The sequence below is a fragment of the Artemia franciscana genome, chromosome 11 (assembly GCF_032884065.1).
Source record: "Artemia franciscana chromosome 11, ASM3288406v1, whole genome shotgun sequence".
In the NCBI taxonomy this organism is placed as follows: domain Eukaryota; kingdom Metazoa; phylum Arthropoda; class Branchiopoda; order Anostraca; family Artemiidae; genus Artemia; species Artemia franciscana.
The window spans coordinates 45,773,865-45,786,645 of NC_088873.1; the positions used below are offsets into that span (position 1 = coordinate 45,773,865).

At 34.5% G+C, this 12,781-nt stretch overlaps 1 protein-coding gene across 1 annotated transcript in view; it reads right to left on the reverse strand.

Annotated features, from left to right (window-relative positions):
• LOC136033286 (peroxidasin homolog) overlaps positions 1-12,781 on the reverse strand; it is a 51,826-nt gene that overhangs the window by 24,567 nt on the left and 14,478 nt on the right. The window contains exon 7 of the mRNA XM_065714048.1: positions 11,757-11,912. Within this exon, the coding sequence (XP_065570120.1) occupies positions 11,757-11,912 (156 nt within the window). The remainder of the gene's footprint in view (positions 1-11,756; positions 11,913-12,781) is intronic.

Here is a 12,781-nt window from a genome sequence, read left to right on the forward strand (position 1 = left end):
CGCGCCATTGTAGTTGTGTCCCTATGTCCCACCTGTGAATATAGAGATCTTCATCTAACTGCGCGGTTTTGCGTTCTTTAGCCTCAAGCCTGTTTCCTTGCTGTTCTTTTGATTCCTCGGCACGCTTTCTTTTCTGACTTTCTCTATCAGCAGCAAGTTTTTTGGCATAGACTCTTTGAGCATCTTCATCGGATATATATATATATATATATATATATATCTATATATATAAAAATAAGTTGTCTGTCTGTGGATGGATGGATGGATCAGGTGACGTCACCTGAAAAAACTGGATCAGGTGACGTCAAAACTGAAAAAACTAAAAAAAGGCAAAAACTACAGAAAAAACTAAAAACTAATAAAAAAAATAAAAAAGCTAAAAAACTAAAAAAACTATAAAGGTAAAAACCAATAAAAAACTAAAAAAAAAACTGAAAAAACTAAAAAAAGGCAAAAACTACAAAAAAAACTAAAAACTAATAAAAAAAGTAAAAAAGCTAAAAAACTAAAAAAACTAAAAAAACTAAAAAAAGGTAAAAAACTAAAAAAAATAAAAAATAAAAAAAAACTAAAAAAAGGAAAAAATAAAAAAAAACTAAAAAAAAGGAAAAAACTGAAAAATAAGCTAAAATAAAGGTAAAAACCAATAAAAAACTAAAAAAAAAAAGGAAAAAACTAATAATAAAAAAAGGCAAAAACTACAAAAAAAACTAAAAACTAATAAAAAAGCTAAAAAACTAAAAAAACTAAAAAAAAGGCAAAAACTACAAAAAAACTAAAAAAACTAAAAAACGAATGTATATACAGACCGGGACACCGGGATACAAATGACGACCGGGACCCGGGACACAGGGAATATAAATGACGACCGGGACACAGGGACACAACTACAACGGGGACACCGGGGGAAACAGGGGGATGTAAATGACGACCGGGACACCGGGACAGGGAATGGTCGATTAGCAATCACCATCAACAAAGCTCAAGGGCAATCATTAGAATCATGAGGTATAGATCTGAATACAGATTGTTTTCCCATGGACCATTATATGTTGCATGTTCAAGAGTCGGTAAACCTGACAATCTATTTATATGCAAAGACAATGGGACAGCAAAGAATGTTGTATATTCGCAAGTTTTACGTAGTTAAAACCATATATATATATCTATCTATATTCACAGGTGGGACATAGGGACACAACTACAATGGCGCGTAACTATTATGGCGCGTAACGACTTACGCGCGCGGGGGGGCTTGGGGGGGGCGCGAAGCGCCCCCACCAACTAGGTGTTGGGGTGGCGCGAAGCGCCACCCCAACAGCTAGTATATATATATATATATATATATATATATATATATATATATATATATATATATATATATATATATATATATATATGTTTTTAACTACGTAAAACTTGCGAATATACAACAGTCTTTGCTGTCCCATCGTCTGTGCATATAAATAGATTGTCAGGTTTACCGACTCTTGAACATGCAACGCATAATCATGAGAATGCTTGGAATAAGAAAAGCCTCACCCTGAAAAGGCCCTGTCAAGATTGTTGCCTCTATTACGTTATAACAGACATAACACGTCATTTGTGTCCCGGTGTCCCGGTCTGTAGTTTCGTTAGTCGACGAACATGACGTCAGACGACAAACAACTTCATGACGACATACAGCTCAATCCTTATAATGACGTCAGTCGACAAACATGACGTCAGTCGACAAACATGACGTCAGTCGACACACAAACATGACGTCAGTCGACAGACAGACAAACAACTTATTTTTATATATATATATATATATATATATATATATATATATATATATATATATATATATATATATATATATATGTATGTATATATATATATTCACAGGTTGGACACAGGGACACAACTACAATGGCGCGTTGCTAATATGGCGAGAAAAAAGCTAAAAAAAAAGAAAAACCTAAAAAGAAAAAACTTAAAAAAAGCAGAAAATTAAAAAAGGCAAAAACTAAAAAGGAAAAAAGCTAAAAAACGAAAATAGCTGCAAAACTAAAAAAAGAAAAACTAAAAAAGAAACTATATCTATCTATATATATATAAAAATAAGTTGTTTGTGTGTTATGTCTGTCTGTCTGTCTGTCCGCATATGACGTCTGAATTCATATAATCTGAATATATCATATAGTCTGAATATTTCATCATATACCAATCCAAAAACGAATGTATTCAAGCCCGAAGTGGCTGAGTTGGTAACGCGTTATGTTCCAGGTTCTAGGTCCGAGAGGTTACAGGTTCGAACCATGTCTAGTTAAAAACTACAAAAAAAACTAAAAAGAAAAAACTAAAAACTAAAAAAACTAAAAAAAAGGTAAAAACTACGAAAAAAATAAAAAGAAAAAAAAACTAAAAACTAATAAAAAAAAACTAAAAAAGCTAAAAAAACTAAAAACAGAAAATAAAATAAAAAGGAAAAAAACTGAAAAATAAAGGAGAAAAACAAAACTAAAAAAAACTAAAAAGGTAACCAATTCAAAAACGAATGTATATACAGACCGGGACACCGGGACACAAATGACGACCGGGACACAGGAAATATAAATGACGAGACACAGGGACACAACTACAACGGGGACGCCGGGGGCACAGGGGGATTATAAATGACGACGGGAACACAGGGAATGTTCGATTAGCAATCACCATCAACAAAGCTCAAGGGCAATCATTAGAATCATAAGGTATAACTAAAAAAAACTAAAAAAGGTAAATAACTAAAACCTAAAAAAAGACCAATTCAAAAACGAATGTATATACAGACCGGGACACGGATTTAACCAGATGCGGCTAAAATTGGATCGTTGTGAGATCTATATATATATAAATAAGTTCAAAAACGAATGTATATACAGACCGGGACACCGGGACAAAAATGACGACCGGGACACCGGGACACAGGGAATATAAATGATGACCGGGACACTCAAAGACAAATTACAGACTAGGACACCGGGACACAAATGACAACCGGGACACAGGGAATATAAATGACGAACGGGACACAGGGACACAGCTACAACGGGGACGCCGGGGGGCAGAGGGGGATATATAAATGACGACGGCGACACAGGGAATATTCGATTAGCAATCACCATCAACAAAGCTCAAGGGCAATCATTAGAATCATGAGGTACAGATCTGAATACGGATTGTTTTTCCCATGGACAATTATATGTTGCATGTTCAATAGTCGGTAAACCAATCTATTTATATGCACAGACAATGGGACAGCGAAGAATGTTGTATATTCGCAAGTTTTACGTAGTTCAAAACATATATATATATATATATATATATATATATATATATATATATATATATATATATATATATATATATTCACAGGTGGGACACTGGGACAGAACTACAGTGGCGCGTAACTAATATGGCCCGTAACGACTTACGCGCGGGGGGGGGGCTCCGGGGGTTGGCGAAGCGCCCCCACAAACTAGGTGTTGGGCTAGTCTATATATATAAAAATAAGTTGTTTGTCTGTGTGTCTGTCTACTGACGTCATGTTTGTTGACTGACGTCATTATGAGGATTGAGCGTTATTCCGTCATGAAGTTGTTTATCGACTGACGTCATGTTTGTCGACTGACGAAATTACAGATCAGGACAACGAGACACAAATGAAGACCGGGACACCGGGACACAGGGGATATAAGTGACGACCGGGACACTCAAAGAGAAATTAAAGACTGGGACACCTAGACACAAATAACGACCGGGAAACAGGGAATATAAATAACGACCGGAACACAGGGACACAACTAAAACGGGGACGCCGGGGGGGCACAGGGGGGATATATAAATGACGACCGGGACAGAGGGAATGTTCAAGGGCAATCATTAGAATGAGGTATAGATCTGAATACGGATTTTTTCCCATGGACAATTATATGTTACATGGTCAAGGGTCGGTAAACCAGACAATTTATATGCACAGACAATGGGACAGCGAAGAATGTCGTATATTCGCAAGTTTTACGTAATTAAAAACATATAAATATCTATCTATATTCACAGGTGGGACACAGGGACACAATTACAATGGCGCGTAACTAATATGGCGCGTAACAACTTACCCACGCGGGGGGCTAGGGGGGGCACGAAGCGCCCCCACCAACTAGGTGTTGGTCGCCACCACCAACAGCTAGTATATATATAAAAATAAGTTGTTTGTAGGCATGCTTGTTTGTTTGTGGGTTGCAATGACGTCATTATAAGTATATAAAGCTTAGTATTTGACGTCATTATAAGATGACACTAAAGACCGGTACACCGGGACACAAATGACGACTGGGACACAGGGAATATACAACTGCAACGGGGACGCCAGGGGCACAAGGGGATATATAAATGACGACGGGGACACAGGGAATGTTCGATTTGCAATCACCATCAACAAAGCTCAAGGGCAATCATTAGAATAATGAGGTAAAGATCTGAATACGGATTGTTTTTCCCGTGGAAAATTATATATTGCATGATCAAGAGTCGGTAAACCTGACAATCTATTTATATGCACAGACAATGGGACAACGAAGACTGTTGTATATTGGCAAGTTTTACGTAGTTAAAAACATATATATATATATATATATATATATATATATATATATATATATATATATATATATATATATATATATATATATATTAAAAAGCCATTTTAACATTAAAGAGTTTTGGCAAAAATATGCCAAAAGAATAAACCAAAACGCAAGTTTATCAATCGTTGAAAATGGACACTGGTTGCTGAATACGGTTTCAAAAGTGAGTTTTGACATAAATCTCTGAATAATATTTTGGCCAGGAAATTGCTAATGGAAGATAGAAATGAGAAAAACAAATATTTAATGTACAATTTTAAATTTACATTTTGCATTTAATGCGTTTACGTTTAATGTACTATTGCTCAATATAGGCTACGTTTAATGTACGATATAACTTTGTTTAAGGTTCAAATTTGATAACTTAAAGACCTTCCCCAAGGGGTTTTATGGGTTCATGTTATCTCCAAAGATGTAGGTATTTGACCTTTACACTTTGCTGAACAATATGACTGCTCAAAATTTTGATCGAATGACTTTGATGAAAATAAAGCGTGGGAGAAGCCCTTCAAATCTTTTTGGTCACTTAAAAAAGGGAATAAAACTATTAAATACCGTTCGAATGAGCTCTCTCCGGATATTCTAGAACCAAAGGTTCGACACGATCATCCCTGGGGAAAACAAAAAAAAAAAAAAAAAAATAAAAAAACCCATTCATGATGTTTCTTTTGGCAAAACAAAATGCAAAATTCCTTATTTTTAAAGACGGGAGCTTGAAGCCTCAACAGTACGGTTCCCTGATAAGCTAAATCTGATGGTGTGATTTTCATGGATTTTTTTTTTAATTTTAGGGGGTCTTTTTCTCCTTTTAGAAAATCAAGTAAATTTTCTCAGGCTGCTAAAATTTGACGGGTAAATAAACTTAGTGAATCTTATATATTTAGAACCTACATAAAAATCAAATTCTTTTAATATATCAGTTGATATCAAATTCCTTTTTTTAGAGTTTCGGCTACTATCGAGCCGCGTCGCTCCCTGCTTACAAAAACTATTGTCGTTATTCTATAGTCGTTATCAAAAACTATTTGATTATAGCCAGCGCAGTAGCACTGCATAAGTAGAAAACGCAATAAGAAAAAGAACTGCATAAGTTGTATTAACTTCGAAAGGCCTCCTCCAATAGGAAATTGAAAGATTTAGTGTCCTTTTTAAGAATCAAAAGTGGTCAGTGGACAACCAGGCTGCCATCCTCCCCAAATCTATCACCTCCCCAAAAACATCTAATCAAAAAATTTTAGGATAGCCAGTGTGTTCAAAATAGTTGAAAGGTCCGGGTCATCCAAATTAGTCCGCTAGTAGCTTCACTAGTCACAGAATAGTTAACGTCGAGGAGTGGTTTGGACATAAACGGAAATTGACATTTTAATATGCTCATGATATCAGTTATCATCAAGTTCTTTATAGCATTAATTAAAGGGTTCATCTACATAGACATTTCTTCCGCTACTACAAATGGTTGAATTGCAGAGATGAGCTACATTAAGGGGAAGATAGTAGAATCAGAAAGATAAAGATCCGCCAGAGCCGTTGCTGATGCATAGGGAGCAATCGACACGTTAGTGGCAGGGTCGAATTTTACTGGAACAAGCAGTAAGTCTGTCACCTAACATTGCTGTGGCGGAGATTGATCTTAGGGCTCGGTATGCTCATGATATCAGTTATCATCAAGTTCTTTATAGCATTAATTGAAGGGTTCGTCTACATAGACATTTCTTCCGCTACTACTGCTATGAATAAAGCTTACTACTATTAGTACTAATACAAAACGATTACTGTCACAGTTGTTCCTACTACTATCATAATTGATGCTAACACAATTGAAGATGAAAATTTGACAGAATATTAAGGGGGTAATTGGAATTAAATCAAACATACTATGTGAGTGCAGATTATCACAGGGGCGTATCTGAAGAATAGATTTGGGTATTAAGTTGGAAATTCCAGAGAATGCTTAAAGGGGAAGATCAATTGACAAAAAGGTGATACATGCATGCCACTACTAACGCAACTACCACTGCTACTTTTACAAGTACTACTGCTAGTACTGCTACTAATCTACTCTAACTGCTACTTCTATTGAAGCAACCTGTAAGGCTTAGAGCACTAAGATGAAAAGGACGTCAAAAGAGGTTCAAAAGGCAACTCAGCAATATTTTCGGACCATTTTGCCGTATCAAGGTGAAACTTCCGGGGCATCACAAGGGCGATGTTCAACTGGCCAAAATACATACTGTACATGCTACTATTGTTATTAACAGTGCTGCTACTGCTGTTACTACTACTACTGCTAATCCTGCTACTGCTTCTCCTATTACCACCGCTACTACTTTGGAACTAGTAACATTAGGTCTAAGTCTATGTAGAAGAAAATTTTAGAAAATATTGAGAAGAAATTTGAACTAAATCGAAAGATACTATGTGCATTCAAATTGTCAAAGGGTGTATCTTAAGAATTTATTTTGGTGTTAAGTTGGAACTTTCAGAAAATGCGAAAAGGGGAAGATCAATCGACCATAAGGCAATATGTCCGCGCTGCTACTAATACTACTACCACCACTACTTTTATTAGTTCTACTACAACTATTACTCCAACTACTACTTCTATTGCAACTAATTGTAAGGCTTAGAGCATTAAGGTGACAATTTCAAAAATTATATGAATATACAGGTTATCAAAAAGACCTATCGGCAATGTCATAGCAATGGTTAATTGTATTAAATTGAAACTTCCAGGACTTAAGGACAGGTATGTTCAACTGACCAAAGTGCAATATTTTAATACTGCTGCTGGTACTTGCATTGGTGTTGTTAATATTAATACTACTACTAGTACTGCTAATACTCATACAACTACTCTGACTACTATTACAACTATGCCTACGGGTATGAAGGTGAAATTTTCAGGGAATTACTAGGGGGGAAGGTGAACTGAATCCCAACATACCGGCTGGCTGCAGGTTGTCAAAAGGACATATCAGCAATATCTTAGGAACAGTTTTGTGGGTGATAGTGAAACTTACAGGGCTTGTTGTGGTGGATATTGAACTGACCAAAAGAGAATATTGGCATCCTAATGTAACTGTTTCTACTCTTACAAGTTTTACTATTGCTACCGCTACTGATACTACTACTACCACTGCTAGAGCTAAGGCTACTACTGTTGATTTTTACTGCTACTACTATTACTACTTCTAAAATTATTGTTACTGCGCAATTTAAGGGTATTAAGGTGAACCTCTCAAGGAGGATTTAGATAGATGTTGAACCAAACCAAAACAAAATATAGCCATGTAGATTATCAAGAGGGTGACAAAGTAATATCCCAAAAACAGCTTACATTATTAAGTTAGATATTTTAGGGTAAGTTGTGGCGGATTTTGAACTAGCCAGAAGACAATATGTGCATACTTTTAATACTACTTCTGCGGTTACTGTAACTAGTGAAACTAAGGGTATCAAGGTGAAACTTCTACGGAGCATTTAGGGGGAGTTTCAATTAACGAAAAAAAAGCTATATGTATGCGGGTTTTCAAAAGGGCATATAAGCAATATCATAGGCAGTGCTGCTTTATGACAGCTAGCAATATATTGAAACTCATAGAGGTGGTGACAAAGCAATATCTCAAGAACGGCTTACATTATTAAGTTAGACCTTTCAGGGCAAGTTGTGGCGAATTTTGAGCTAGCCAGAAGACACTATGTGTATATTTTCAATACAACTTATACTATTGCTGTAAGTAATGAAACTAAGAGTATCAAGGTGAAACTTTTAGGGAGCATTTAGAGATAGTTTCAAATAAACAAAAAAACTATATGCATGAAGGTTTTCACAAGGGCATATAAGTAATATCATAGGCAGCGCTGCTCTATCACAGCTAGTAATATGTTGAAACTTTTGAGGAGCTAATCCAATTGAAAATTAAAAGTTCTAGAGCCCTATGAAGAGTAAAAAGTGATTGGAGGGTAAGCAGCCCTGCTCCTTAGTCCATAATTTTCCAAACACTTCAAATCAAAATTATGACAGCTATTTTGTTCAACATAGTTGAACGGCACAGCAGTTATGTCTCTAGGAATGTTGGGTATGTTAACCTCCCACTGTTATACAATTTACCTATAATGCCTTAAAACTAAATGCTGCTTCAAAACTAAATCAAAAGATACTGTGTGTATGCTGGTTGCCCATAAGACATCTAAGCAATATCCCAAGAGTGACTGAGGGTATTAAGTTGAAACTTTCGAGGCTAATGCTATGACTACTTCAGGTCTTATAATTTAACTAAAGCAAAACTAGTGTAAATGTATACTGGTTGTCAAATGGCATAGCTAGAATTTTCGGGAAAGGTATTAAGTTTATTTTCCAGGTCAATTAAAGGAGGTAAGAAATTAAATTAAGAAGTATTATTTGTGTCAAGATTTTCCAATCGAATAAGCCCCCTCTATAGTAAATAAGATCACCCCTTCCACAAACACCTCATATGTTAACTATGGATCACTTGCATAAGTTACACCATTTGCCCTGGGGTGTATGGGTATTTTTCAACCCCTAAGATATATTTGTTTGAATTTTGGAATATTTTGAACAAAATGGCTGTTCCAAATTTTTAATCGGACGTGTTTTGGGAAAATAGGGCACGAGAAGAAGAAGGCTGGTTACCCTCTGATCACTTTCGACTCTTGAAAAGGGCACATGAAATTTCAGTTTCAAATCGAATGAGCCTTTTCCAAAGTTCATACGACTACCCCTTCCATAGAAACTTTATATATTAACAATAGAGAACTATCATAACTTAAAGCTCTTGCCCTAAGGACTGGGGTGGGGGATCTCAAACAAGGAACCACAGTTGTTTGACAAAATGGCTATCTCAAAATTTTGATCGCAAGCATTTGAGAGGAAAAGGTGTGGAGGGGGGGCTGGATACCCTCAAATCATTCTTGACTTTCTTGAATCATTCTGACTCAAATCATTCTTCTCTTTAAAAAAGGAGCAAGAAATTTCAATTTTAAATCGAATGATTCTTCTCCGAAGTCTGTACAAAATCATAAGAAATTTATGTGTTAAAAATGAACAACTTGCATAACTTGCAACCGTTGCTCTAGAGGCTCTGGGGGTTTTTCCAGCCCCGAATGCACTATTATTTAACCTTCAGACTATTTTGAACATAATGACTACATTGAAATTTTGATTGGACGCATTTAGAGAAAAGGGTGTGTGTGTGGGGGGGGGGTAGTTGTCTTCTGATCACCTTTGACTCCTGAAAAAGCAATAGAGCTTCCGATTTCTAGTTTAATGAGCCCCCTCTGAAGTATATAAGGCCACCAGTTCCATATGAAGTGCCTCTGAAGGAAAAAAAATATTCAAGCTATTTAAGGTTTATTTATTCACTTATATATGCATCTGATATATTTTGCTCTGATTGTTAATTTCAATATCTGTTCGGTTAAGGTTAATCTATTTTTTAATAGTAATTGTTGTTTGTTTTAAGGTTGAACTATAACAGGAATTAATTTCTGCTTGTCTTGAGTTCAATATGGCTCTTTACTTTTCTTTAACAAAAAGTTTGGTTTATGCAACTTTCTTTTTTTATTAATTTCTGTTCATATTTATTACCTAAGTTTTTTATTGGTTTATGAGATCAATATTTCTACACTTTTTCACGTCGTAGACTTAAGAATTAAAATGCAAGATTATTATTTTTAGTTATGTGTTTTATCGTATTATCATAGGAACCTTTTTTCTGCTCGTATTAAGTTTAATATGGCTTTTTACTTTTCTTTGAAAAACCAAAAATCAGAAAGTTTTTTTTTAAATTAATTTCTGTCCGTTTTTATTTGCCAATGTTTCTTATATTGGTTAATATAATGAATACTTAACTAGCTTTTCATGTCTCTTGCGTATGAATGACACCCTCTCTAGATTTTCCAACGTATTTACTTTAATACCCTTTACATCAACGGAGGCATAGCTATTTGACTTTTCGACTATTTTCCACAAGATGGCCATTTCAAAATTTTGGTATATCAAAAAATGATCGTCTGATAAATAAGATATTTAAAATTAATAAATGAACAGTGGATGCTGAATATTGACCTTTAACATTATCTTCAGAAAGCATTGAAAGAATAACCTATGAATAGGATCAACACCGTTGAACCGAAACAGATTTGGGATATTGCCAAGAGTTTTTCTTAAGGGATCATCTAAATTTGTTTAGAAATACGATATTTTTTCTTTTTCAAAGTTCAAAACGACATTTTTAACACAAAAAATTAATTCAAATTTCGAAAACACAAGCTATTGAATGATAACAAAATTTTTGTATTACGTTGAAACATTCAAACAGGACTGCCAAAAAATGATGTAGCAAAAACTTGAATTAGGAAAATAAGCCGTAACAAGTTTTCAAGGACATGAAAGACGCAAATTATAAAAGCCTTACCTATAGAACATGTCAAAGCTGGAACAGACCTTCAAAAACCCATACAAATTTAAAAAAATTTCAAAAAATATAATTTTAAAAAATATTAAAAAAAATATGAAATTTCAAAATAAAAAAATAATAATAAAAAATAAAAAAAATTCAAAAAATGCAAATTTCAAAAAATACAATTAGGTATATTGACACAGCTAAATCTCAGCTATTTTCAGATTACATTGAAACATTCGAACAGGACAGCCAAAAAATGATGTAGCAAAAACTTGAATTAGGAAAATAAGCCGTAACAGGTTTTCAAGGACATGAAAGACGCAAATTATAAAAGCCTTACCTATAGAACATGTCAAAGCTGGAGCAGACCTTAAAAACTCCATACAAATTTCAAAAAATTTTGAAAAATACAATTTAAAAAAATATTAAAAAAAATATAAAATTTCAAAAAAAATAATAAATAAGAAAAAATTCAAAAAATACAAATTTCAAAAAATAGAATTAGGTATATTGACAAAGCTAAATCTCAGCTATTTTCAGATTACGTTGAAACATTCAAATAGGACAGCCAAAAAATGATATAGCAAAACTTGTATAGGGGAAATAAACCGTAACAAGTATTCAAGGACATGAAAGACGCAAATTACAAAATCCTTACCTATAGAACATGTCAAAGCTGGAGCAGACCTTAAAAACTCCATACACTGCACATCATTGGACCTCATTATATCATCATCAGCAGGAATTGCTATTGGAAGACACTCAGGGTGGTTTTCTCTTTCATTGCAGCAAAGTATTCCTTCGCCATTTGGTCCTACAAATAAAAGAATGATCCATGCATGCAAAAGAAAAATACCCTTAGCCATTCATATGATATTGCAGATCCATTCTTTTGACTAGCTGGAGGTACATAGTGTATTTTAGTTCAGTTTACCATCCCCCTCAACAGGCCCCGAGAATTTGAACTGAATACCCTTAGCCGCTCCTGAGATACTACAGAAGAGTCCTTTTGGAAACCTGGATGCACATTGTTTCTGTTGATTTAGTTCAACACTCCCCTAAGAATGTCCTAACAGTTTCAAATTAATAAACATAACTGTTCCTTAAATGTTGCAGATAAACACTTTAGTCAACCTTGGATGCACATGCCGTCTTTTATTTAATTTTAAATAATACAAAGAGTTAGAAATGTTTTCTACAAGACAAACTAAATATTATCCAATTATTAACAAAATAGGTAAAATGTGTCACAATATGTGCAGATCACTGGACATAACTATCTCACCGTCAACAGGATCCATATTGGAAGAAACTGGGGGTGTCTTTTTAGCTCATTACTACAAATTAGACAAAAACAAATAATGTTGCAACAAATAGCAAAGTTTGTTACTAAGAATAAGTATAGTAAAAAGGTAAACTTTCTAAAATACTAATCTTGGGCAGGTGTTTTTGAGAGTATTTTACCCATTAAAGATGGAAACAAAATCGGCTAAATATGAACCTTGATGTTAAAGTATATACTAAAACTCTCGACTATTTAACTTATGCTTCCTAATTTAATTTTTACGAGGATGAGCAGTTTAGGAAATTAGGGAACAATAGCTTAGGAAGCATTATTGTTTCAAGCATGAGTTCATACACTGTGTGTGTAAACAAGAAAAATGTTTGTTACTTTATTTTTTT